The 23,919-nt window shown below is 40.1% G+C and overlaps 1 protein-coding gene across 1 annotated transcript in view; it reads left to right on the top strand.

The window, feature by feature from the left end:
- STK38L (serine/threonine kinase 38 like) overlaps positions 1-23,919 on the top strand; it is a 38,195-nt gene that overhangs the window by 9,615 nt on the left and 4,661 nt on the right. The window contains exons 2-13 of the mRNA XM_052789910.1: positions 6,223-6,367; positions 8,216-8,267; positions 9,741-9,863; positions 10,465-10,548; positions 13,201-13,324; positions 13,897-14,051; positions 14,905-15,007; positions 15,799-15,860; positions 17,535-17,652; positions 18,069-18,192; positions 21,015-21,110; positions 22,788-22,879. Coding sequence (XP_052645870.1) covers positions 6,223-6,367; positions 8,216-8,267; positions 9,741-9,863; positions 10,465-10,548; positions 13,201-13,324; positions 13,897-14,051; positions 14,905-15,007; positions 15,799-15,860; positions 17,535-17,652; positions 18,069-18,192; positions 21,015-21,110; positions 22,788-22,879 — 1,278 coding nt within the window. The remainder of the gene's footprint in view (positions 1-6,222; positions 6,368-8,215; positions 8,268-9,740; positions 9,864-10,464; positions 10,549-13,200; positions 13,325-13,896; positions 14,052-14,904; positions 15,008-15,798; positions 15,861-17,534; positions 17,653-18,068; positions 18,193-21,014; positions 21,111-22,787; positions 22,880-23,919) is intronic.

Raw genomic sequence — 23,919 nt, forward strand, 5'->3', positions numbered from 1 at the left:
CCTTTTAGTGTGAATCATGCTGTTATTTGTGTACCATGTTCTTTGTTTTTTTTCCATCTCTCTCTCTCTCCCCCCCGCCCCCTCCTGTCTGTCTTTAAGAGAATCCAAACAATTTGGAGGCAGCAGGGCTGGCGCTCATACTTGAAGCCTTGCTCTATCCATGTGCTTTCCTAGATTTTTTTAAATATAATCCTTGTCAGCAGTGGCTTTTAGAGCCCAGTTTTGTCAGTTGCTTTGCTGTGTTGTCTGTAAGGAGCCAAGCAGCGTCACTAAGTCTGCTCTAGCTTCTCACCCAGAAGAGCTCCAGCACTGTGCACGGTGGTGATAGCTGGCGTTTCTGAAGGTACTGACTTTATTGAGCTGTACGCGTTTACTTTGGAACAGGTCTGACACCGAAAGCCTCTCTCTCCTTTCTCTTTCACCTTCAAATTCTTGAAAAATGCCATTTGTATACTTCATGTCAGGAGCAAGCTGAATGACAAAATGCGTCATGCTGAGAAAATGGGAACTTTGAAAGGCAGAAATATGTTTCAGTACCTGCCTTACCTGGAGGCTTTCATTCAAGAGCCAAATCCCTTGGAATGTAAATGGAAACTTTATAAACTTTGCAGTTTTACCCTTTTAACTGCAATAGTAAACTGCCTTCCTAATTGCTGGGCTTTAGGGGTGTGCTTGGGTGTATAAATGAAAATTATTATTGGCCTTTCTGTGAAGTGACATAGCTGTTCTGGAAGGAAGGATTGGTGTTCCCTGTCCTGCTGAACATGTATATAGCTTTAAATTTTAAATCTGAATCAGAGACCCAGCAGTATGACGTAAGTAGCATTGTTCTGTCACGTGGAAAAAAATGTACTTTTCTCTCCAAGAGAATTGTATGTGGTGTTTGATCCCTAAGTTAAATATGCACTAAGTAATGAGTCCAGAGTAAATTTATTCTAGGGCTGCTGTGTAATTATACTACACATGTGGTTTCAAAAATAAGAATGATATTTCCATTGTGTGACTTAGTTCCAGGTTAATTTGGTAGTATAGATCCAGCCTTATTTGATAATAAGAATAAGCTATATGATGTAACACAGTTGTGCAGGAGACTTGCCTGTAAAGAGACTGGCACCTTCAGACCTGTTCTTATGGAGGTGAAGCCCTGTTGTGATACCCACCACTGTCTAACTGGCACAGACTTGCTCTTTTGCTGGCAATCTGTGTAAGAGAAAGCAAGAATTGATCAAATAAGTTACTGTAGTATGCTGAGAAATGTGAAACTTTCTAATAAGGAAGATAGCTGGAAAGATTGTTTTCAGTTTTCACTGCTTGTAGCATGCTCTCACATATTTATATTATCACTGAAGTGAGAAATTGTTAAAAAAGTAAATGTGAAAGGTTGGAAGAATATGTTAGAAGGATCTGAAATGATGAACTTAATCGGCTTTGTGGGGGGTGCTGGGTTTTGGTGTTTTGTTGTGGGTTTTTGGTTTTTTGTTTGGTTTTTTTTTTCTTGTTGATTGAAATACTTCAATAGGAAAATCATCACTACAGTTCAAATGTTTGGTGACATGAAGTATTATGATTATGCTTTCTGCTCCACATCCATGTCCCATTGCTCCATTTTACAGGTTGGAAAGTATGCCATGGGGTAATAAAACTAATTTCTTGAGATCTCATAGCACATCTGTGTCGGGATCCTGTTTCATCTGTCATTATTCTTTTCTCTTTAAAGTCTAGAGGTACCGGGATACATAGAAATAGGCTCTAAAATTACCAAGGGTGTCAAAACTTCCATCCTTCCTTTCTGCCAAGTGACAGCTCTGTGCTCTCCCTCGCCTTTACACATCCTGGATGCCCCAGGCTGGGGCTGTGAAGGCTGTAGATAATGTGCGAGAGGCTTGGATTTTGTGTTCTTATCCCCTCATGATTAGAAAGTGATCCCACAAAGTGCCAAGTGTGTTTTTCAGGGGAGGACAGTTCTCCAGGTGCCTTGATTTCTTCCATCTCTCCTCTTCTGTATTGTTGTAGCAGGTGGAATTGTATGCCTCAGTGATTTTGCTCTCATTAACTGGAGTCTTAATCCAATAGCCTAACATGAAAACATTAATGATGGACTGTGGGAGCTGCCAAGAAGTGCCCCAGAGAGGACATGAGTTTTGAGTTACCAGTTGCGTAGCAGAAGCTGGGTGTGGGGTTTTCAATGGCGGAAATGCTTTCAGGAAAATCGGTTGAGGGTTTGACTTAGAGCTGTCATGATAGATGGGAGCACAGGCTGAAGTTGTAGTAAACACTGCTTGATCTTTCTCTGCTTCCCATCAGGAAAGATCTGGGAATGAAAAGATCAAACATGCTTGGACCAGGCAGCATTTTTCTACCAGAAAGGAGATGGTTGGTCAGGAGAGACTTGCTCAAAGGAGACTCTTGAAGACTCCAGCTTGTTAGCATTGGGCCTGCTGTCCTCTTTCTGCTGCTGTACCCTGCTCTCCCTTGTCCTTCAGGAACATCCTTCAGCTCCTCCCCATGTCCCACCTGCCTCTTGGGGCAAGATGTTCCCTGGTCACCCCACATCTGTAGCTCCTCATCCCTCTCTCCCCTGCACCCAGACCATAGGTGCTTGCTGCTGGGCAGAGCAGGCACCAGGAGAAATGTTCACTCCGTGAGTTCAGCCATCTGTCCAGGAGGCACAGGCTCGATTTCTGGGCCAAGCAGCACATATGGTGTCTCTGCTTCTGGCAGCTCCGAGACGTTGTCCTGCAGGCTGCGCGCTGCTCAGTGTCTGCTGTTGATTAGATAGGTTTGATGTCTCTCTCATTCACAGTCGGTAGTGTATCACTTTTTCCAAAGTAACAGGCTCTGTGGAAAGAATGGTCTTCAGTCTTCCTCAGCCAGAGGAGTTTTGGCCAAATGTGGCTGGTTGGTTAATAAGACCTTCTTCATGGTCCAGGGAGCCTAATGCAAGGCTGGTGATGGCAGCAGGAGTAGAATGGTTCCGTTATGCAAATGGCATGCATTTGGGTGAATTAGTAGGTTTTTGAGGGCATTTCCAAGAACTATGCGTGGCACCTTTTCAAAACATTCCCGTTAATGTGATGAGGTCAGTAGAAGTAGTGTGCTGTCAATAAAAGGCCCCATTTTGAAGCGTCTTCCTCCCTGCACCCATCCCCTCCAGCATCATTTGTTTATAAAGGTCATGCTTAAGGACTTTATTTGGTTACTCCCAACTGAATATTTTGTTTGGGATGTGGATTTGTGCTTTGTTTGAATTTTGTTAGTGGAAGCAGAGAGGCAGGAGGAAAAGGATGAAGAGGTTTCCTCGGCTGTGAGTTGATGTAGTATTTTGCCGGGTACCTTGTGTCTCCTGCCAGGTCTGTGCTCTTTTCCACTTACTTTGGGGAGCTTGGAGAGCTTAGGGTACTTCTCAGTTTTACAGAGTTAGTTGGGTTTTTTTCTCCCAAGGTGACAGGGCTAACTGAGGACACCTGGGAACACCATTTGCAAACTGAGCAAATGTAAAATAAATTCTGTCTCAAGGAAATGTTGTGCTGTGGTACAGCGTGGTCTGGAGGCAGGGCTGGTGGCGTGTGCGCAGGATACTTGGAATGCTGGAAGCAAACGCTTCTGGTGATGTATCCCTTCTGCTCTGGTGGGTTTATGCTTTGATATGACGGTGAAGTCGGTACAAGTTTCTTCTCTGGTAAATAGCTTTCTCTGAGCTTGCTAGTTTATGGGTTGGGTTCTCGTCTATATTTTCCTACTGTAGAACCACAGTGAGGGTCAGGCTCGCTATTTATAGCGTGGTGTGCTAGTGCTAGCATTGTTATCTCCTTTTTACAGGCTTAAAATCAAGTGACTTAGATTTGCTCTTTGGTAACGTCTGCATTTGTGAGTATAGGAGGAGCATGGGGAAAACAAATTAACAGGAAATAAAATTGCAGTGTTATTTTATCCTGCCAGGAATACAAGATGTGCAAAGGATAAATATCCTGTTGCTTGCCAGTGCTAGAGTGTGCTCATTATACCTTAAGTAAAGGTTAATCCATTTCAAGCCTGGGTTAATGCTACGCTATCCTGACACTCCCAAAACGATCAGAAGGCAGGTTTTTACTCTCTTAGGTCATTTCTTGAAATAACTTAATCACAGATGCCAGTGTGTGGTTAGCAGTTGCTCTGTTTGATTTGGGTGTGTCAGCATGCTGTAGGTTTTGCTCTCGGATACCTGTTTTATATTTATCTTTTCCCACCTATCTAGGGAGAAAGAGAGTTTAATGTTATACAATAGACTCAATAGGGAGAGCAGTACTCACTTCTCCCAGCTTTTGGAGAGGTGTCCAATATGGGGTACATCATTGTGTAAAGAATAAAACCCCTTAATTGTTAGTAAAGACTAAGAGTTGACAGCTCTCATCTTTCTTTAGTAGAAAATTGAAGAGGATAAAAGATTGATTAAAAAATAGAAATATTGACATCATCTTAAAGCAGCTGTAGTGCTATTAAAACCTCTTTGTATATGTATAGAGAGATACATTTTTATTCTCAGAACTCTGGCATCTTGCGCACTCCAAAATACACAGCTAAAATAATATCTACATAATGCTATGAAACGCCTTTATTTGTGACACAGCAGCTGTGTTTCTGGCAACAAATATCTTATTGTCGCACCAAATCTAATTAAAAATCCACAAGATAAAATGCCATCCTCACAGAGGGTAGCAGGCAAATCCAAAACAAAAAACCCACAGCAGAGTTAAGCAATCTTCCTGTCCTGATGTGGATGTACAAATATTCTTCTGTATGAAGCTTTTAATCGGTTCACCTTAAAAGGTATTAGGATCTGCTTGAAGATCATAAGCCTAATTTGGGATTTGTCTTCCTCAAAATCCCCTGGTGAAATAGAAGGATCATGTAAATAATCAGAAGGAATTGTATGTACTTCTGCGTAGTCTTCCAAAACCAACCCCAAAACAACCTGAACAACTGAGCATGGGGCTGAGATGCTGCTGCTATTCGTGGTTCTCCTTCATGAGGCTCTCCTAAAGTGTCTCAACTCACTTCCAGGTAGGGCATGAGTCCTAGGAAAAACTGTGCTTTAGTTTGTTTGTTTTGATCTCCCCTGGCTTCCCTAGACCAGCTGCAAGGGACTCAGGACTGGCCTAAGATGTCTTTTCCCAGCATTAAAAGCATTGTTCTAGTACATCCAAGTTCTTTGTGTTCAAGATGAAAGCTATTGAAGAGAGCAGCCTTTCTTCTTTCCTCTTTCTTCCTGGTTTTTAAGTGCTCAGTGACCACATGCTCTGACCTGTAAGTACTTTATCTACATGGGTAATGTGTTTACAGCTGCCGAAGAAGATTTCCCCCCTAAATTTGAGAATCCAAATACAGGGAGCTCTGTAACAAACAGCCACTACAGAAAACACTCACTTCATCAGTGGCATGGCACAGTGGTGGTCGGAAAGGAAACAAATGGAAAGACTGGTTGCCTAATAGCCTTGTGATGGGGAAGGGTTTTCTATTCTTGGTGGTTGGTTGTTGCTTTAAAAAACCAACCAAACAAAAAAAACACAACAGAACTGTTAAAATATGGCAATGCCATTATTTCATTTTCATGTGATGGTTTCTAGAAATCTCCCCAGCTCTCTACGTGTAATTTGGTTGAGCGGCTTTAAAATTCAAAGATATTTGATGGCTGTCTTCTTTCCTTGAAATAGCTTCTCCTCTGGATGGGTTAGGAGTTTTGTCCATTTACTTTTCATTTTACCCTGTCCTTTTGGTAGCACCTAGAGTTTTTGGAGTCTGAAATGGTCATAGAGTTGTGACATGTCCAGCTGCGGGAGCTGCCTGGTCCTCCTCTCGCTTCCCCCTTTTTCTTTCCATGCTCTACCACCTCTTCCCTCCCCCAGGCTGGGCTCAAGTCCACCAGAGGTACATTTTCCTCATTTGTGGACAAGCGCTGCCGGGTGAGCTGCCTGTAGCCCGCATAATTCTTTGCTATGATTCACCCTTTGTTTTGCCAACTTGTTGTTATTTTTTGAGAGTGGGTAGTAAGTCCTCCTGCTATCTTGGGATAGTTTTATAATACAGTTTTTTAATGGAGTTTCTTATATCTTAAGAACAGTGCCTTTCCTGTGAATTCTATAGTGTCTAAGAATTTGGAGATGGAGAGTGGGAAAGAGGTGTATATATATTTTTTTTTAATCATTTTTTTTCAAATGAGTAATGATTTGACATGCTCTGTTTCAGTACATGTTACCATGGCAATGACTGCAGGGACTACAACATCCTTTCCCATGAGTAACCACACCCGGGAGAGAGTGACGGTGGCCAAACTTACGCTGGAGAACTTCTACAGCAACCTAATTATACAGCATGAAGAGAGAGAAACCAGGTACTGGTTCTGCTTCCTCTTGCCCCTCTTCAGCTATTCTTGGTTGGCTTTTGGCAGTGTTTGTTCAAGGGCACTTTGATCCCCATGCATGGAGCAGTTCTCAGAATTTTTTCTCTCTGCACTTGGTAGCAAGGAGCTAATCCCTGAAAGGCACAGGCTACGTTTCAGCTGCTGGCTGTGCTGGTAGACCTGTGAACATCCCCTGCTACTGCACCGAGCAGTCACTGAGTGACCAAGGACCTCCACTTTCGATGTTCTCATACAATTTACTTCCTCATCAGATTATTGCCACTTTGTGGAAACCACTCTGTGCAGGGTAATATTTTGCAGCACGTGTGAGGTTTCTACTTCTGCATGTGGGGTTGGTGACCTCCAATTCCTCTGCATGTGCCACAGGGAATAAACTCTACAGAGGTAGATGCTGCAGAGCTGTTGATGGGTGGTAACTTGGTTTTCTGTCAGGCAGTGGTTCGTGGTGTCTATTCATGCTCTGCAGCATGGAGCTTATGCCAAGACTCATAAACCCTGCAGAAGGGAGTGTATAGGACTGACAAGAAAGGTGTTTGACAGGGTGATGGGGAAAGGAAAGGAGGCAGAGAGTTGGGGCTGGCCTTGTGTGAAAATAAGAGGCAGTAAAGAGCATAGGGTTGGTGGCTCTTGGGTGGGCAGGAAGAGTTTTGGGGATAATGTAATACCCACCTCTAAATTCTTCCTGGGTGGTGTTGACTGGTACTCTGTGTGTGGGAGTATGTGTTGGTCATCCTCACTTTAACTTCTCTCGTCAATGCCCATTCTGCCTCTGATGTGGTGAAGTGCTACTTGAATTAAGTGTCAAAGCACCAAGCATTTGATTATAATGAATTTTGTGTTTCAAATTGTCATCAGCATGTGAAATTATCATTCCCCTGGTAATATGTTTTTAATTGAGGGGTTTTCAGCCAAGCAGCAGGGTTTCTCTCTTCATCATATTTAGTCATTATCCCATGTAATTGAGTTGCTTCTAGTTAGGAGAATAGACTGTCTACTGAGGGCCTTTAATTTAGGGGATCCTGCTGTATTTCCCAAAGTGCAGAAAGACACTAGCAGCCTGGCACCCAGCCTTCAAACTCTTGGCTGCTGCTAGCGGGTAACCAGTTGTCTGAAAGCTGCACCCTGACAGTCGTAAAGAAGCATCCCGCGGGTGGAAGAAGAGGGGTCCAATAGACAACATTGCCAAGTGCTGACCCCCTGCCATCTCTGGGGTACTCCCAGGCTTCACTCCCTGCTCAGACCCTCCCAGCCTGCCATGGCACCAGCTGAAGTAGCTCCTGGAACCGTGAGCCCTGGCCCAGACAGGACACTGGGAGGAGATGATGATGAATCCAGGGGGGTAGAGTTAGTTGGCACAAGAGTAAGGGGAGTAGGACCAGGTGTGTGACCAGGAAGAGGTCAGCAAGGCTGGGGTGGGAGTGAAAGCTGGAGCTGGCTGAGGCATTGGAGGTAGAGCTGAAATAGAAATGGTGAAAAAGACATGTTTATTCTGATTCATAATCCTAATTTATAAAAACAGCCTTACTTCAACAAGATTATATGAAGAAATATAAATCATTAGAATGATTATATGTTTGGACTTTTGATGCCTAATTCTGCAAATACATAAATATGTGCTTAAATTTGCTTATACATTTTCAACAGCTTTGGTCACAAATGAGTAAATGGATGGAGTGGGCAGTAAGTCTTCAAATTTCCATTTGAGGCAAATTCTTTGGTGTCTGGAATATGTGAAGTAAAGGCATTGTCTTGCTGTAGCATTATGTTTGTTTTTAATAAATAATAAAAAAAGCAATCTCCTGTTTCTCCACTTTGCAGGCAGAAGAAGCTAGAAGTGGCTATGGAAGAGGAAGGCCTTGCAGATGAGGAGGTAAATACTACTTAAGTAACCTTTGAAGAGATTGCTTTGCTTTTGTCGCACTACTTCAAATTGACATTACAGAAACATTAGCTAATTAAGTTTTATTTTGTAAATGAATGTTGCCCCTGTAAATAAGTTGTTTGTTAGGGAAGGTGTGAATATGCCTGAATGATACTTGCAATAGCTAAGGCTTTTCATGCCACCCTTAGTCCTTATAGAATCATAGAATCGTTTAGGTTGGAAAAGACCTTCAAGATCATTGAGTCCAACCATCAGCTATGCCCACTAAACCATGTCATGAAGTGCCTTGTCTATGTGCTTTTTGAGTACCTCCAGGGACGGTGACTCAACCACTTCCCTGGGCAGCCTGTTCCAATGCTTGACAAATGTCTTATGAGACATATGGCCACAGCAAGTGTATAGCATGCTTTTCAAAGATTAAAATTGTTTGCTATTGTATTTGGCAAGGAAAAAAGGTGAGATGCGCTTAAAAGAAGTGAGTAGAAAGCAAAATGCTGAACCATTTTTTCTTGATTGAAACAATAAACTGGGCACATGCTTGCTCCATTTGGATATGGATGAGGAGGAATCTCTGTCTGGTTGGTATCTCTCAGAACTTTGGTCAATAAGTTGCTTTTCTGAGGTCCATCATACCATGGCTGCCTGTACTGCCTTCAGGATAGGCAGGGAAATAAGTAGGAACAGTGCCTCAGTCGTTTCTGAGTTTGTGCGGCTGCCGTAGCTTCTGGGAAGAGGGAAAAGCGAGTGTGTGTGCGTAATGCCATCTTGTGGTTTTAAATGACGCTGCCATCCTAGTACAAAATCTGGCAGGTGCCTGATCGATGGGTCTGGTTAGCAGTCTCTGAGATCTTCTCGGCAACTTTGGGAGCATAGCTTGGTGTTTGTCTTCTCTCAGGGTGAATCCCGTTGACATTTCTATAGAACAAAATATATGACAGGATTTGGACTTTCTTTTTCTTTCAAATGTGATGTTTGCCTGCCATAAATGAAATGGATTTTGCTATAGATAGTGTGAGTTGGATCTCTGCTGCCTGTTAGGGTCCTTGTTGCCTCTCATCACTTTTCAGTGGGGTGCAAGTTTCAGTTTTTATTGGTCCTTTGTAATGCCCCAAAACAAGGGTCCTTGCCTCAGCTAGTGACTTTGGTCTTTGGACTGATGTACTTTGTTTGAACCAATATGATATTGTTTTTTTCTCTTCATTATTTTTTATTACTGTTTCTTTATATCCAAGTAATACAAAAAATAAAACAACCCCTCCAAAAAAGTGAAAATGGGCCTGAGGCCTCTATATAGAAGACAGTGCTCGTGGATCATACTTTGAGAAATTCAGAAAGACTTCTCCTTTTACATTTTCTCTGTAATCCTAATGGGAGAGAGAATACTTCACAAGAAGGGAGATTGTATATCTTGATTTTCTACTGTCAAATGACTTATAAATTTCTGGGTATGTGTCGTCTTAGAAAAAACTGCGCAGGTCACAACATGCTCGCAAAGAAACAGAGTTTCTGCGACTGAAGAGGACTAGACTTGGCTTGGATGACTTTGAATCTTTGAAAGTTATAGGAAGAGGAGCATTTGGGGAGGTTTGTGGCATTCTTGCTTGAACAGGATGTTAAAATTGGATTCAATATTAAAATGAAACATTTTAATTGCAGAATAAAAAGTTACAGTTGGGGGGTTTTATTGCAGAAGAATAGCTATTTGAGTAATTGTGCAAGTGTAATAAGTCCAGTAATGAATTACGTGCATTGATTTCTCAAGGCTCCTGGAAAGGCCCTTAGTTTCCCACAGCTTCCCAAACTGGCCCAAACTGATGTTGCCCGTGTGGCCCCCTGAAATGATGGATTTGCAGTGGCACAGCTCCTCTCTGTAAACATCCTCCCTGCCCTGTGTCATATCACAGTTGTATCTGCTCCTGAATTGTAGCATACACAATCTCATGGCTACCTGGAATTTACTGTGCCTGCTAACTTTTCCTAAAACAATAACTACTTCAAATTGTCTGTTCATCACTAGTGTTAGTGTTGTACATGGTGTAGAAATATTTCTTTTTTCCATGTGTTTTTAAACGTTTAACAAAAGAACTTTTCCATGTCCAGCAATTTTGAGCCTTCTGGTAGATTCCACACTGGGGTCTAGTTTCTGAGGTAGAGAAGATTGATTGGGTTATATTTCTCATTATAGGTACGCCTCGTTCAGAAGAAGGATACGGGTCATATTTATGCAATGAAGATACTAAGAAAAGCTGATATGCTGGAGAAAGAGCAGGTTTGTGTTGTATAAGTTCCCTAGATTTCAAACTTACGCTGTCTAGAATGTTGCCAGAGTTCTTTGTAGCAGATACTATTTGGTCATATTTTCCACTTCGAAAGCCCCAGTAATGGTATAGCAATCCAAAGCATCTATGGAGTTGCTACCACCATAGAAAAGAATAAGTAGAAGTTAGGAAATAAGGTCATGTAAACAGGATTTTCAAAAATGTTTTATTTACAACCAATTTGGAATAGTGACAAGGACTTTTCTTTTTTTTTTTTTTTCCTTCCTTCGTTTATCAGTGCAGACCTTATAGTACTTAATCTGTAAAAGTGCATTTCAAGGAAAATGCTTTTTGAAAAGTAATACTGTGCCAAAGTAAATACTGAGAGTATTTGTTTTCTTTTGATGGTTAGATACCAACAGATGTCGCATTGTTCATTGGCTTTGTTTTCCTTTGTTTTGCTTTTTAGTTGGGTCTTGTTTTGGTTTGGTTTGGTTTTGCTTTTACTTTTTAGTTAGCAATTCACTGCAAATTCTTGGTAGGACACAGCAAGTACTTCAGCACCACAAAGCGAAGAAATCAAGTGTGGATGTCTCAAGCAAAAGGGCAGATAAAAGAGGACTTCTCCTAACCGGTCCAAACCTTACCCATCATTTGCTCTTGTATTACATTTCCCTGCAGTGGTACTTGTACTTCATTTTTTTTCCTGGTGAAGACTTTTTGTCTTCTCAAGCCCATGCCCTGAATATAGGGAACCAGAGGAGCAGCATGTTCTGCACAGCAGCCAGGATGCGTGTGGCCCTCTGGTTGAATCCCTGCCCCCATTTTATAACATGATGTGGCAAGGAGGCTGAGCTCACACTCTCCATTTAGTTTGGGATGATATTCTTCCCTGGAGAGTGTTTATCTGCTGTAATTTTCATTGCCTGGTTAGTTCAATGGAAAGCAACACAGGACACAAATACAAGAAAATTAAGATTTCCTCCCCCCCCCCTCAAGCCTGATAGCACTGGAAGATATCCTGGCTGTTTTTAAGCAAGGTTTTATTAATATTATATTTTATAGCTACATTGAGGAGTGGAGGGTGGACAGAAATATTTTCTAACGAGAATAGATAGAGCTAGATAAATCAGCGTTCGAGTGCCTACTACAGAGAGGGAACTCATTGCCCTGTGAAACCCTGTGAAAAGAACACATACATGTAAAGATGCTTCTGGCCAGTTGAACTGGAGAAGGGATGCAGAAGACTCTGCTGCTTATTGGAAATAGTCCTTGAAGCTGGAATAGTGGTACATGTTTTCTCTCCAGAAGTTGCTTTCTGTTGTATGAATAATGAAAACCTTACAGCTGTCAAGAAGTATTTTTCCATGCATGTGTCTTTCATTTTCCTTCAGGATGAGGGTACATTCTAGTGAAACACACACCCCTCCTCCAATCTCCATCATTCTTAGTTTGCAGTGAATTCATGGGGTAGAAGTTCTCCATATGTTTTTCAAAGCCTCACCTGGGACTGGAATATCCTGAGCAAGGTCAGATGTTCCCAAACTCACTTGCCCAGGACCAACATCAGCAGCGGTGGTGGCCATGTCCATTCTGGGCCAGCTTCGTGCACATCACTTGGAGCAATGGCTCCATCTTCTCTTCCCTTTCCCCCCCTTAAATAGCCCAAGACCCTGACCATTTTTGCACTGCTCTACTACTAGCCACTGAGCTCATTGCTACCTGCCGTGTAAGGGCTGAAACTTATCCTAGCTCTTTTCCCACTTGGCCAAGGCACTTGCCATGCAGTTGAAGTAAGGTTTGCCACGTATGCGTGTAGGAGCAGTCTCCATGTACCATCTGGAAGGGGTTCATGCACCATCAGCAGTGTGTACAATGTGGGTTTGGAAACCAGACAGTAGTTCACTGTAAGCCAGACATTTCTCTCTTCACAGCGATGAAGGAATCGGGTTTTGCAGGCAGTAATTCATTTAGACACTGTGTGACCCTTGCTAGAGAAGATTCACCAGGCTTATCTTGCCAAGTTTAAACAGTGAGATATCTGTATAGAAGTAGCTATTAGCTCTTTGTTTCTTTGTATACATATATGAGAAATCTGGTAACTTCTGACAGTAATCATAATGCATCTACCATTTTACATCTTGGTTCTTGCATTCTTTAAGACCAGCTCTGGCCTTTTCCAATAATTTTGTCAGTATTTGCACCTTGAGTTGCACGATAAATTTTTGTCTGAGCTTGCAGTAGGGACACTACCATATAAAGCTCTGTGATGATCAGCTCTGTAATTTTTTGGAATGTTCCTATTTCATTTTAGGGCACAGTAAAGAAGGGAGTTGCACTTTTCCACCAGCTTCATTAGTTCCAACAAACAAAAACAGCTTAACAAGCTATGCTTTGTGTTTCTAGAGATTGCTTCTGCAAAGTTGTGTGAACGGTTATTTTCAACATTGAGTTGACTTCTGTGGGTTTCTGGTGGGTATTTTGTGAGGACTTTGTAGGATCTAGTAAAAACTTATGAAAAATATGAGTATGAAAAGAGCATGAAAAATAGTTTCTTTGCTAAAGATCATGAAAATATATTGTAGGACTAGGAATATAATATGGTGTTGCTTGTTGAAATATTTAAATTGTCCTTTAATAATAGTAATTTTTAAAAAATTTAGGTGGCCCATATCCGAGCAGAAAGAGATATTTTGGTGGAAGCGGATGGAGCCTGGGTAGTGAAAATGTTTTACAGCTTTCAGGATAAAAGAAATCTTTACCTGATCATGGAGTTCTTACCTGGAGGTAAGCTGCATGTTGTAGTGTTAGGTGATACAAGTACTTCTTCCTTAGCTTTTGTTGTCAGCTTCATAAAATGTTAGAAACATGCACGCTCTGTAACTTATGATAATAAAAATTTTAACGTTATTTTAAATGAAGTCCCAGTACTGTAACCATTCCTGACTTTTAGGGGAAGGAGAAAGGTTATGAAGGGGTATCAAAATAGACTTGGATTAAATAATTATTCTAATCCAACGTTCTGATTTTTACTGCTGAAGCTATTAACAGTAAAAACAACAACAAAAAAGCTCTTGTTTAAACAGTTTATTTGTGCGATACATGTATTATGTGTTAAAATTCACTATATCTTCCTGGGCTATACAATTAAAGTTCCTACTTAGGATTTTCAACAGTTTACATCCAGTTTACTAAAAAAGTATGTTGGGTTTGTAGGTCCTTGCAGTAATAGTTTTATAATTAGTAGCTGTAAGGCCAGTTACAAGGTTAAATTTGGATTCTACTGGGGTTTCACAGAGAATTAGTCTGGTGGTTAAAATGTTCTGATTTCTAAGCTGTATTTTCTTCTCTTTGATTAGGTGACATGATGACCTTACTAATGAAGAAAGACACCTTATCAGAAGAGGAGACACAGTTTTACATTTCTGAAACTGTGTTGGCCATAGATGCTATTCACCAGCTGGGATTCATCCACAGAGATATTAAACCAGATAACCTTCTGCTGGATGCTAAGGCATGTAATGTGCATGTTAAACTGTCTCTGCTTTAAACATCTCATTCTGCAGATAATGCCATTTATAGTGGTGGTAATTGGTGGGAACCAGTAGGGCTGCACCAGTGATTTAAACTAGCTGGAGTAAAGGCAGAAAATGGTCACTATCTTTTTCTTGTAGAACACCAATACACTTAAAGCGAAACTGCCCTTGTTTTTTGTTGGAAAGCCTTTTAACCCTTTTAAGGCTAGCCTTTTAAGTGAGAAGGGTGTCCAGGTGCTCATATTCATACACATTAAAAACATACACTTAGTTACTCCAAGATGAATGAAAGCATGAAATATTCAGGCAGTGTTAAATAATCAGTTCAATTCCTACAGTTACCTCATTTGTTTTATTACCTGCTCACCAGTGGAAACACTCTGTCTGTTAAGACTGACTATAGCGAGCCATGCAATGGACCCAGTAAGCATCATACACAAGTCTTTAGACTACCTAGCATTGATGTCTGGAAACCTGATTAAAGCCAGGTTACCATCAAAGCAAAACAAAATAATTTTGTCCTGGAGGCTTTCTCAGTCTGTTATCCAGTTCAAAACAAGAACAGGCAAACTAGCTGCCCTCAGCTGTTGCAGAATTGTAGGTTTAACCATTCCCAGGGGCAATAACCTGTTGGAAAGAAAACACACTCTCACAGTACACCAAGATTCAGTCATTATTTGCCTACTTGTCCTGGATTAAGTAATCCTGTGCTAGTCCATCATGACCTAAGAAGGCACAAGCAGTTATTAAAACTTTCTTTTTCAAGCACTACCTTTATAAAGTATGTTTTCATCTTCTCTGATTTTATTTTTTTTTTTTTTTTTTTTTTAGGGTCATGTAAAACTGTCTGATTTTGGGCTATGCACAGGTTTAAAGAAAGCTCACAGAACAGAGTTCTACAGGAACCTTACACACAACCCACCAAGTGACTTCTGTAAGTATAAGGTGTCCTAGTTAAACATTTAAATAGTTTTGAGTTGCAGCTTTGCCACATCATAATTTATTTCTGCTGGGATAAGCAAGATTGGTCAGGCTGATTGCATTTAATTGGAAAACTGGAAATGCATGTTCCCTGGGACATGGAAGCATTTCATAGGAAAGAAATTATGATTTCTGCAGTGTTAATGTATTTTTGCACATTCGTACACAGATACACATACACATAATGTAATGTGTCTGTATTTTAATGTATTTTTCATAACAATGTTAGCGAAGTTACAGAAACACTCTTGCAGAAGGGACATGGGTTTCATGTGCCAACTTTCTGAAGTCAGTGACAATCTCATGCAGCTTTTCATAAGAGTAAAGTTGTTCATCAGCATGCCTTGGTGACACATCCTCGTTAGTGTTTTATTCTACAAATGTAAAATTCTTCTGCAGTTCTTGGATTCTTCTTGTTGCTTAAAAAACCATCGCCCGTATTTGAATATACGTTGCCAGCTGCAACGATAAGTGCTGCTGATCTCAGATCAATCTGTAAAACTTTTAGCAAGTTCTAATTTAGAATTGCTGATCATGTGTCCTACTTGTATGAGTTTCAGCTGCAAATTGGACACTAGTTATTCATTTTCATTTTCCCATCTCCAGTTATAATTAAATATTTGTTTCTAGACTAAAGCATTCTAAAGATACAAAATAGTTATTCTTTCAAAACAGAATGTTATCAATCTTTTCTTTTAATTCTCACAAATGCATTTATTATCTAATAACTATTTTGTAAATTAGCATTTCAGAATATGAACTCAAAGAGGAAAGCAGAAACATGGAAGAAGAACAGGCGACAGCTGGTGAGTTAATGAAATTATGTATAATTTATTTTTCTTTTAAACTATTTACAGAAAACGTTAAATAAAAATTCAACATTAATGCTACTGGTTTTTAAAATCTGAAAGGCCCTCATCCATCACAGATGTCACTCTCTTCAAGCTTCTAAAATTGCAAATAACTCAAAAGAAGGTGGTTTAGTGATTCCAGTTGTGGAATAGCTCAGAGATCAGGGTTGCTTTGTCTGTCTGTTTTCTTGAGTATCTTGAGATTGTCTCCTAGACTGAGCTGGTATTGACGCTGTGTGTGAACTGGGTTTAATTCCTGCAGTTCAGTGTCGCAAGAAGATGCGTAGCTTTGTGGTTCTTTTTCAGAGAATTGTGGGGAAAACTTCTTTGTCATTCCGCTGAATGGGAGTATGATGGAAAGGCAGTGGAGGGTATTGGCAATGGAGTGCTGCAGCCTGGGTTTATAATGAAGAGTGGTCAAGTGATAAAGGGAGCTGTGGCATTAACTGAATCAAAGGAAAGTATCTGTCAGCCACGGGATTTCAGAATTTCAGCCCTGCTCCTGATTTTCACCAAATAGCAGTTGTAAAAACCTCAGTTTTCAAATTTTGGAACTTTTTATTTGCACACTCTGTTTAAAAAGTGATATGCTGCAGTATTCCCAGAAAGCTTTTGGGTTGTTTTTTCTTTCCTCATGAGACATAATGAGATTACATTGCAATCATGCCACCTCATAGGGGCTGTATTTCACACCCTTACTCCCACTTGGAGTTAGATTCCTGGAAAGACTACATCTCCAGGTCAGTAAAGACTGATGTGGCAGAACTGTGTGGTGAAGCTATATGAATCACGAGACAGTCCAACAGAGAGAATAAAAGGCCAAAATGACACTTGTATCAACACTATTTGAAAAGGAGCCATATTCTTGGTTTTCCATTGGTTCAAAACTTTGGTTCTGTCCAATGAAATGAAGTCTTTTGTTTCTGGTCAGACAAATGAAAGTAAAGGTTTTTCTGGCAAAACTGGTTTTGGTGGACTTTTTTGGTTTTGTGGGGTTTTGTTAGTGTGGGGGTATATCCCCCCCAGCCCTGTGCAAAATTTTCCATCAGTAAAGAGAAATTCCCAAATAGCCAAAGATTTAGTCATTAGTCAGAATCATCTAGGCTGCACAATTAAAAGGTTAAAAAGACCGAGCCTGGGTCCAGTAAGAGCTCAAATAAATTTTGCAATGAAGACAAGGTAATACATGGAACAGCTAGTGTATCAGAGTGTCACACATGGGAATCTACCACTGGTTATCCCTTTTTAAAAAAAAAAACCAAACAACAACAAAAAAAAAAACCCACCCCAAAAAACCAAAACCAACTACAACAGCAACAGAACTTCTTGGGTATTTTAGTAATGCGGCTACCTGAAACTTTAGCTAAGATGACCTTCTGATATTGCAGTGGGAATATTTTATGATTTTGTCACATTTAGGAGGATGGTTTCCATTTACTTTCAAGGTTCTCTGTGCTTACTCATGTAAAAGAATAATGTTCTTGGGATTTTAGATACTGTGAATTCTCAAATTAAGCATTCTTGTCTATCCGAATAACAAGATCCTATATGTGAATCCCCAGGAAAAGGTTTTGTGAAGTGTAAAAACGTAGTATTTATCTTTCAAAGAGTTTATTCTTTTTTTTCCAGGCATATTCTACTGTTGGAACCCCAGACTATATTGCACCAGAAGTATTTATGCAGACTGGGTACAACAAGCTGTGTGACTGGTGGTCTTTGGGAGTGATTATGTATGAAATGCTAATAGGTATGTTAAAGACCCCAACTTAAGAATCATTCAAAGGGTTCAAAGGTAACAGGGTCCGTTAGTTCACTGAGTCTGATCCCCTGCATAGTGGAGGTACCAGAATTTTATTCAGTTCTACCTGAAGTAAGCCCCAAATTCAGCTTCCAGAAAACTTTGTCCTCCCACCTTTCCAAGAAGACAGCAAGAGATGATGCCTCAGTTAGTTGTTTCAGTGAATAACTGTTCACTATTAAATGTTTTTGAGGTTCAGTCTCATTACTTGGAAGTAACAAAACACCTTTAATGTTGCATTACAAAAGAGTAAACTTTTGGCTGGTACTACTTGTTAGATTTGGGAGTCGTAGTGGCAAAAGCAGAGGCCCAGGTCACTTTCCTCTTCTGGGAAAGCTTGTTTATTTTTCTATTTGTTTGTGCAGGGTATCCACCTTTCTGCTCAGAAACGCCACAAGAGACTTACAGGAAAGTTATGAACTGGAAAGAAACATTGGTATTTCCTCCAGAAGTGCCCATTTCAGAGAAAGCAAAGGATTTAATTCTAAGGTCAGTAACAAAAGCCCATTTCTGGCTAGTCACTCAGACATAGTCATCTTCCATTATGTTAACTTTCCATTCTGCATGAAGGAAGCTTTAGATTGGAGGGAAGGTTGGTTTCTTCTCTGTCACCATCCTTGATAGATTTTTTTTTTTTTTTTTTTTTTTTAGTCTTTTTCCCTCTGGCATTTGTTTACTGTGATGAAATAAGCTATAATGATCTTGATTTGTACCATGATATCAGGAGAAACAGAATGGACTGCGAAAAAGAAGAAGGAAAAAAAAAATTAACACACAATTTTTCTCTTCTCAGAGAGAACTAGTAAATAATCACTCACCAGCATTTAATGTACTGAACAGAAATCTTCGGATGGTTTGGATTTACTCACTTTTTCCAAAATTTTTAATTTTAACAGCTTTTAATCCATTCAGTTTGCACTGAAGTTCTTGCGAGGGGTTTTGGTGTCAAGGTCAGGCAGAAATGCTCTCTTGCCCTGGGAGGTTTTGCGGGGGGGATGTGGTCTTTGGCTTTGATTTTTATTTTTTTTTTTTTTTCCCCAGAGATAATATTACAAGCTTACACAATTTTGTTACAAGCAAAAAGGGGAACGTACTTCGTAGGCACAGCTAAGAACTAGAATTTATTATTAGCCCAAGCAGTGGTCCAGCAGCATCCAACAAACAGTTATTCTTAATCCAGTTACAGTGATACTAACAGTTCAAGTTATTTAATTATTGTTAATCCTCATTAATAAGTTCGTGTATAACAGTTTTATTATGTTTTCAGTATCTGTTTCTCTAGTGTTCTGCTTAACCTCTCCTGTGTGTTGTCAGCATCCTGAGTTCTCTGCTGGAAAGAGTACAGTGTTGCTGCTGAGGATTTCTTCCTCCTCAGTCTTGGCTGTGTTTGGGACATGTTTAGATATTTCAGGCAGTTTATTTGTTAAGATGTCTTGCTCATGAATTTACTTATACAATGACTGCTTGAATTTATTAGTTTTTCTCCATACATGGAAGGATTTAAATTAGGATAAAACATCTTTAGTTACAGACCACTTACTAAAATGAGGTCAAAACAGCAGGCAAAAAATACCTGGCCATTGAGTACTTTGTCCATTACAGCTTGGACAAGTTAGACAACATATATTTCAACTTAAAGAAAGTTGCAGACAAAGCTAAAGTTTCTTTATTTTTATGGATACAGTTAAAACTAAACTAAAATAAGCTCAAGTTCAGACAAAGCCTGAGACCTGGTCTGGCTAACTCTTGTTACAAGGTTTGAGGTCTATTATTAGTACTTGGCATCAACCAACTGGCTGGGCTGCAGTAGAAATACAAGCAGGTTTTTTTTCCCAAGTGACACTCAACTACAAGTAAAAGAACATTACAGTCTATAATTGCAGACAGTTTATAGCCTAACTTGCTATGGTACTAAATTACCTGCTGAAAATTTCACTAAGTAGCAAGAAGGTGACCTTTTTTGTATTGCGTTGTATTGATGTGAAAAATGCCTTGTGAATCTGGATGATGTGACTGTGTGGAGAGATTATGAGTTCAGGATAACTAAATCAACAACCAGAGGTTTTGCTCATCTAGGCAAACAGGATTTCATTTAACAAAGGCCAGCTGACTTTTAGAGCAACAGGAGGCCCACATCCCCATGCTACCAAGTACTCCCCATTTCCAGGAGATCGTCAGGTGACTCCACACTTGGCAAGACCAAGCTTTTTGTTTGACATGGGTTTTTTCCTGTTATTGTAAACTTCCCTCTTTGTGTCACTGTTGACACCTTTTGCCATCCTCAAAGAGACTGCAAGGACAGTGTAAAAATATAAAGCAGTTATCTTTGCTAACACATACAAAAGATATCTAGGATTTAACGAACTCTTAGGCTAAGCATTGGTATGGTCATCATCTCCTTGATGAGATACGTCAGAGTCTTTTTCAGCCGGCTAGGCATGAGTCCAGGCGGGTGTCAGTCCAGAGGAGAAGGGTCAGCCTCTGCTGCTCCCTGGAAAAAATCCCCGATGTCACTGAGTTGCTGTCAGAGAACTTTCACCTCCCTATTTTGTTTCTTTAAGATTTTGTACTTTTCCTTGTTGGTGTTTTTTTTCCTGCCTACTTGAGCAGCTAACAGTCCCCATCTCAACAATCCTGTCTTTGTCTCCAGTTTCACCTTTTTCTTCTTACTTGACTCTATGGACTTTCTCACAGGTGCTTCTCATAAATTGTCAATTTCTTCTGGAGTCTGAGCCGAGGTTATGTAGCTGGGCCATATCAGAAATAGGCCTTGAGTCTTTGTACTACCAGCACCTGGATGTCTAAGGAGAGGGAAGAGAGGGTGACAGGGAGAACAGGGACATGGCATGTTTTGAATGTGTCTAGCTTATTGTAGTTTCAAAATGTGACATCAGAGAGTAGTCCTATTTCACTAAGTGTATTTGTTCCTGTTTGTGACTTTGAAACATGGGTTTTAAATAGTTGAGAACATGCAGAGGAGTTTTCAGTGGTAGGGACTTAAGCCTCCATTCCAAACTAATCTTACAGGGCTAAAACTTGCAGCAGCTTTTCACAAACTTTGAAGATGGCGATGCAGCAGTTTAGAAAAGGTGTAAGTTACTGTCATCATGGCTTTTTGTTTTGGCACTCCAATAATATTCTGCTTCTACTTTTTCCCTTCTTTCCTAGATGCAACGGGCTGCTTGTATGTTACCCCAAGTGATGGCACAATTTCCTCAAATTCCTGATACAGCATACCACAGCAGTTTTATTTGCTGTTGCTTCCATCTGCATTTATTGTAACATTCCCTTTATTTTTTCCACTTTTTCAGGTTTTGTATTGACTCAGAAAATAGAATTGGTAGTAATGGAGTAGAGGAAATAAAAAGTCATCCATTTTTTGAAGGAGTGGACTGGGGACATATCAGGTATGTGTATATATGTATATATACACACACACATTTTATAGAGAGAATAAAAGCCATGAAAGCAAGAATTTCATGTACTATGATGTCAAGGATAATTATTTCCAATTTATCTTTTATTTTGAAGGGCAGCCTACAGGCAGGCAGTAGGTGGGTGACAGCAAAGGTTTCCAGGCCTTGCTGACATTCATAGATCTGATCAGAGTTTAATTGCCTTTAGATGCCTCAGATTGCCCCAGAGTGCCCAGGATGTAAAGAAATTGTGGTAGGGTGGCTGTGTTATTCCTGATGTATGCTCTGATATCAGCAGAGAGCTCCTCCTCCAGTAGTAATGGGCTCTGCAGCAATTGCTGTCATTGACTTTTTTTGTAATAGGAGCATAAGAAAAGCAAACTCTATTCCAAAAATGTAGGGGAAATAGATGAATGGAGAGGCAGCAAGTAGGAGGAAAACACAGGGCATGTCTTTACTGCATGCTGCAGATACTACACCTGAGTGAACCGGTATGTCTACAGCAGTGCTGGGCAGAGGCACTGACTCACCTCAGAGTTGCAGCCTCTGTGGCCAAATTCTGCTGGGCCAAGCCTGGGCAGAGGTCCTGGCCAAGGCAGCCGTACCAGTTCCAGCCTGAGCTTGTGCCTGCAGGTGCTGAGCTACATCTGCACGTACCCAAAGTGGTAACACCTTTAGAGCAGACTTTGGTGGCCCCACAGATACTTTCAGTTGAAATGATAGCTACTGTTCAGCTCTTTAAGGTTTGAGATAGTCTGCTTTTTCAGTAATAGTGCAGTTTTCTACAAGAAAATCCATACTGTGGGCGTGTGATTGTCCAGCTCTAGTAGTTCTCATTTCTTCTGGTGCAGAAAGCCTCATTTAACTTATCTTTTCAGCGTGGGAGACATTAATAAGCAGCAAGAGCAGTAACGTATCTGTTCATGCCACATTTGGCAACCTGGCAAAATGGTTTCTCTGTTCCACCCAGAAGTGGATTTAATTGTAATTGTAATAATTACAACCATAGTAAGTTTACAGGTGTAAATTAATGACTTTCCCACAGGGCCGTGTTCCAGTTTGAATGCTTTCGTGGGACAGATGACTTAAGCAATTTTGAAAGCCACGTTAAAACTTCTTAAAGGGCTGCCTAATTGTTGAGCTAATAAAGCAGTAACATGTCAGAGCCAACCTATTTTGGATGAGAAATACTGGCGACTGAGTGTCAGAAATAAGAGTTAGAGTCAAAAGTATTTGGATGAGGTCTAGGCTGATGAGCACTGGAATTGTAAAGCAACATATCTGATGGCTCCAAATGCAAGTAAAATCCTGCTCGGCTGGGTAGGCTGGGTTTATGAAATGAAGGTAACCACAGTTGTTCTTGGTAACAACCAAGATCGTAGTGATAGCTATGTGGCAGATAAGTGTGGAATGCTGTTTCAGTTAATGGGAAAAATTATGTTTTCCCCAAGTTTGCCAAGAAGATACTAATGCTAGATAGGAAACCAGTACATCTCCCCATGATGTCAGCAAACAGGCGAGTAAGATACATCTCTGATGGACTCGGTGGAACCTCTGTGCTTTAAATTAAAGGGACGTTGTAACTGTAAAAAGCTAAGTTAAACAAAACTGGAACTTAATGTATCTTTTCCTAGTATTGACTATTCTGGTATTTATTCCTATTTGCAGGGAAAGACCAGCTGCAATCCCTATAGAAATCAAAAGTATTGATGATACTTCCAACTTTGATGAATTTCCTGAATCTGATATTTTACAGCCAGGTGAGACTGCCATTGTAAATTCCAAATTTCTATCTATGACATGTCAGAATATACCACAGATGCTTTTGTTGTTGTTTATATTCATTTTTCTGATACCCTAATCAAGGTAATATACAGACTTGATCTAGAGAGTTTTCTTTCAGATATAAATGTAAACCTATGATCTCTCATAGCTTCTACGTCCTTAGAACTTTAGAGGGGAAAAAAAAAATAAAAGCTCACAGATATTAACAGTTAAATCTATTAGTAAAAATGGTTTGCATATATAGTGAGCACAGAAAACAGTACAGTTTTCTACCATACAGTCTGTCTAACCAACTTCTGCTAAAACATTATGCACTGATTTGCTTTTGATCTTTAATGACTTTTGAGTTTCATGCCAAACATAATGTTCAGATATTTGTGGGCAAAAACTTGCAGACAGATGATTATTTAACATAGTGATTTATGAACCTAGAGTGGCTCTGCAATTCATTTAAATTTAATTGTTAATTTCTATTGGCAAGTAGTAGGAAATTTTTATACATAAAAGGCTTGATTCTCTGACATGCCAAATTCTCACAGCTCCCACTGTTTTCAGTGAATTATTAGTGTCTTAAAGATAGATATATAAAGATGATTAATTGATGACAGATAAGTGTAGATGTGCTAACAACCATAAGAATTATCAAAAAGCTGGGGGTTTTTTGTGAAATGGCTTTTATTTCATGGCAAGGAAGTTTGTCCTTCTAATGCAAAAGCAATCAATCTCCAGTGCCTAAGTTCAGCTGTTTAAGTCCATATTTGGATAATGCCAAGTACATTTGTATTTGTTTCGGCATTTCAGACCCACTGAAAATGGTACTGTACACCTAGACACCTAAATACAAACTTTAGTATTGGTGTGTTTGGCATCTTGAGTTGAAAATATTGTTATAGAACTCTAAGAGTAGTAACCAGAGAGCTAAATATAGAAGCCCACTGCAGTGAATGTCCATGTGCAGCAAGCCAGCCATGTGGGCTGTTCGTAAAATAAAAGGAGGCTGTACAAGCCTTGCTGA

The sequence above is a fragment of the Harpia harpyja genome, chromosome 6, assembly GCF_026419915.1.
Source record: "Harpia harpyja isolate bHarHar1 chromosome 6, bHarHar1 primary haplotype, whole genome shotgun sequence".
Classification (NCBI taxonomy): domain Eukaryota; kingdom Metazoa; phylum Chordata; class Aves; order Accipitriformes; family Accipitridae; genus Harpia; species Harpia harpyja.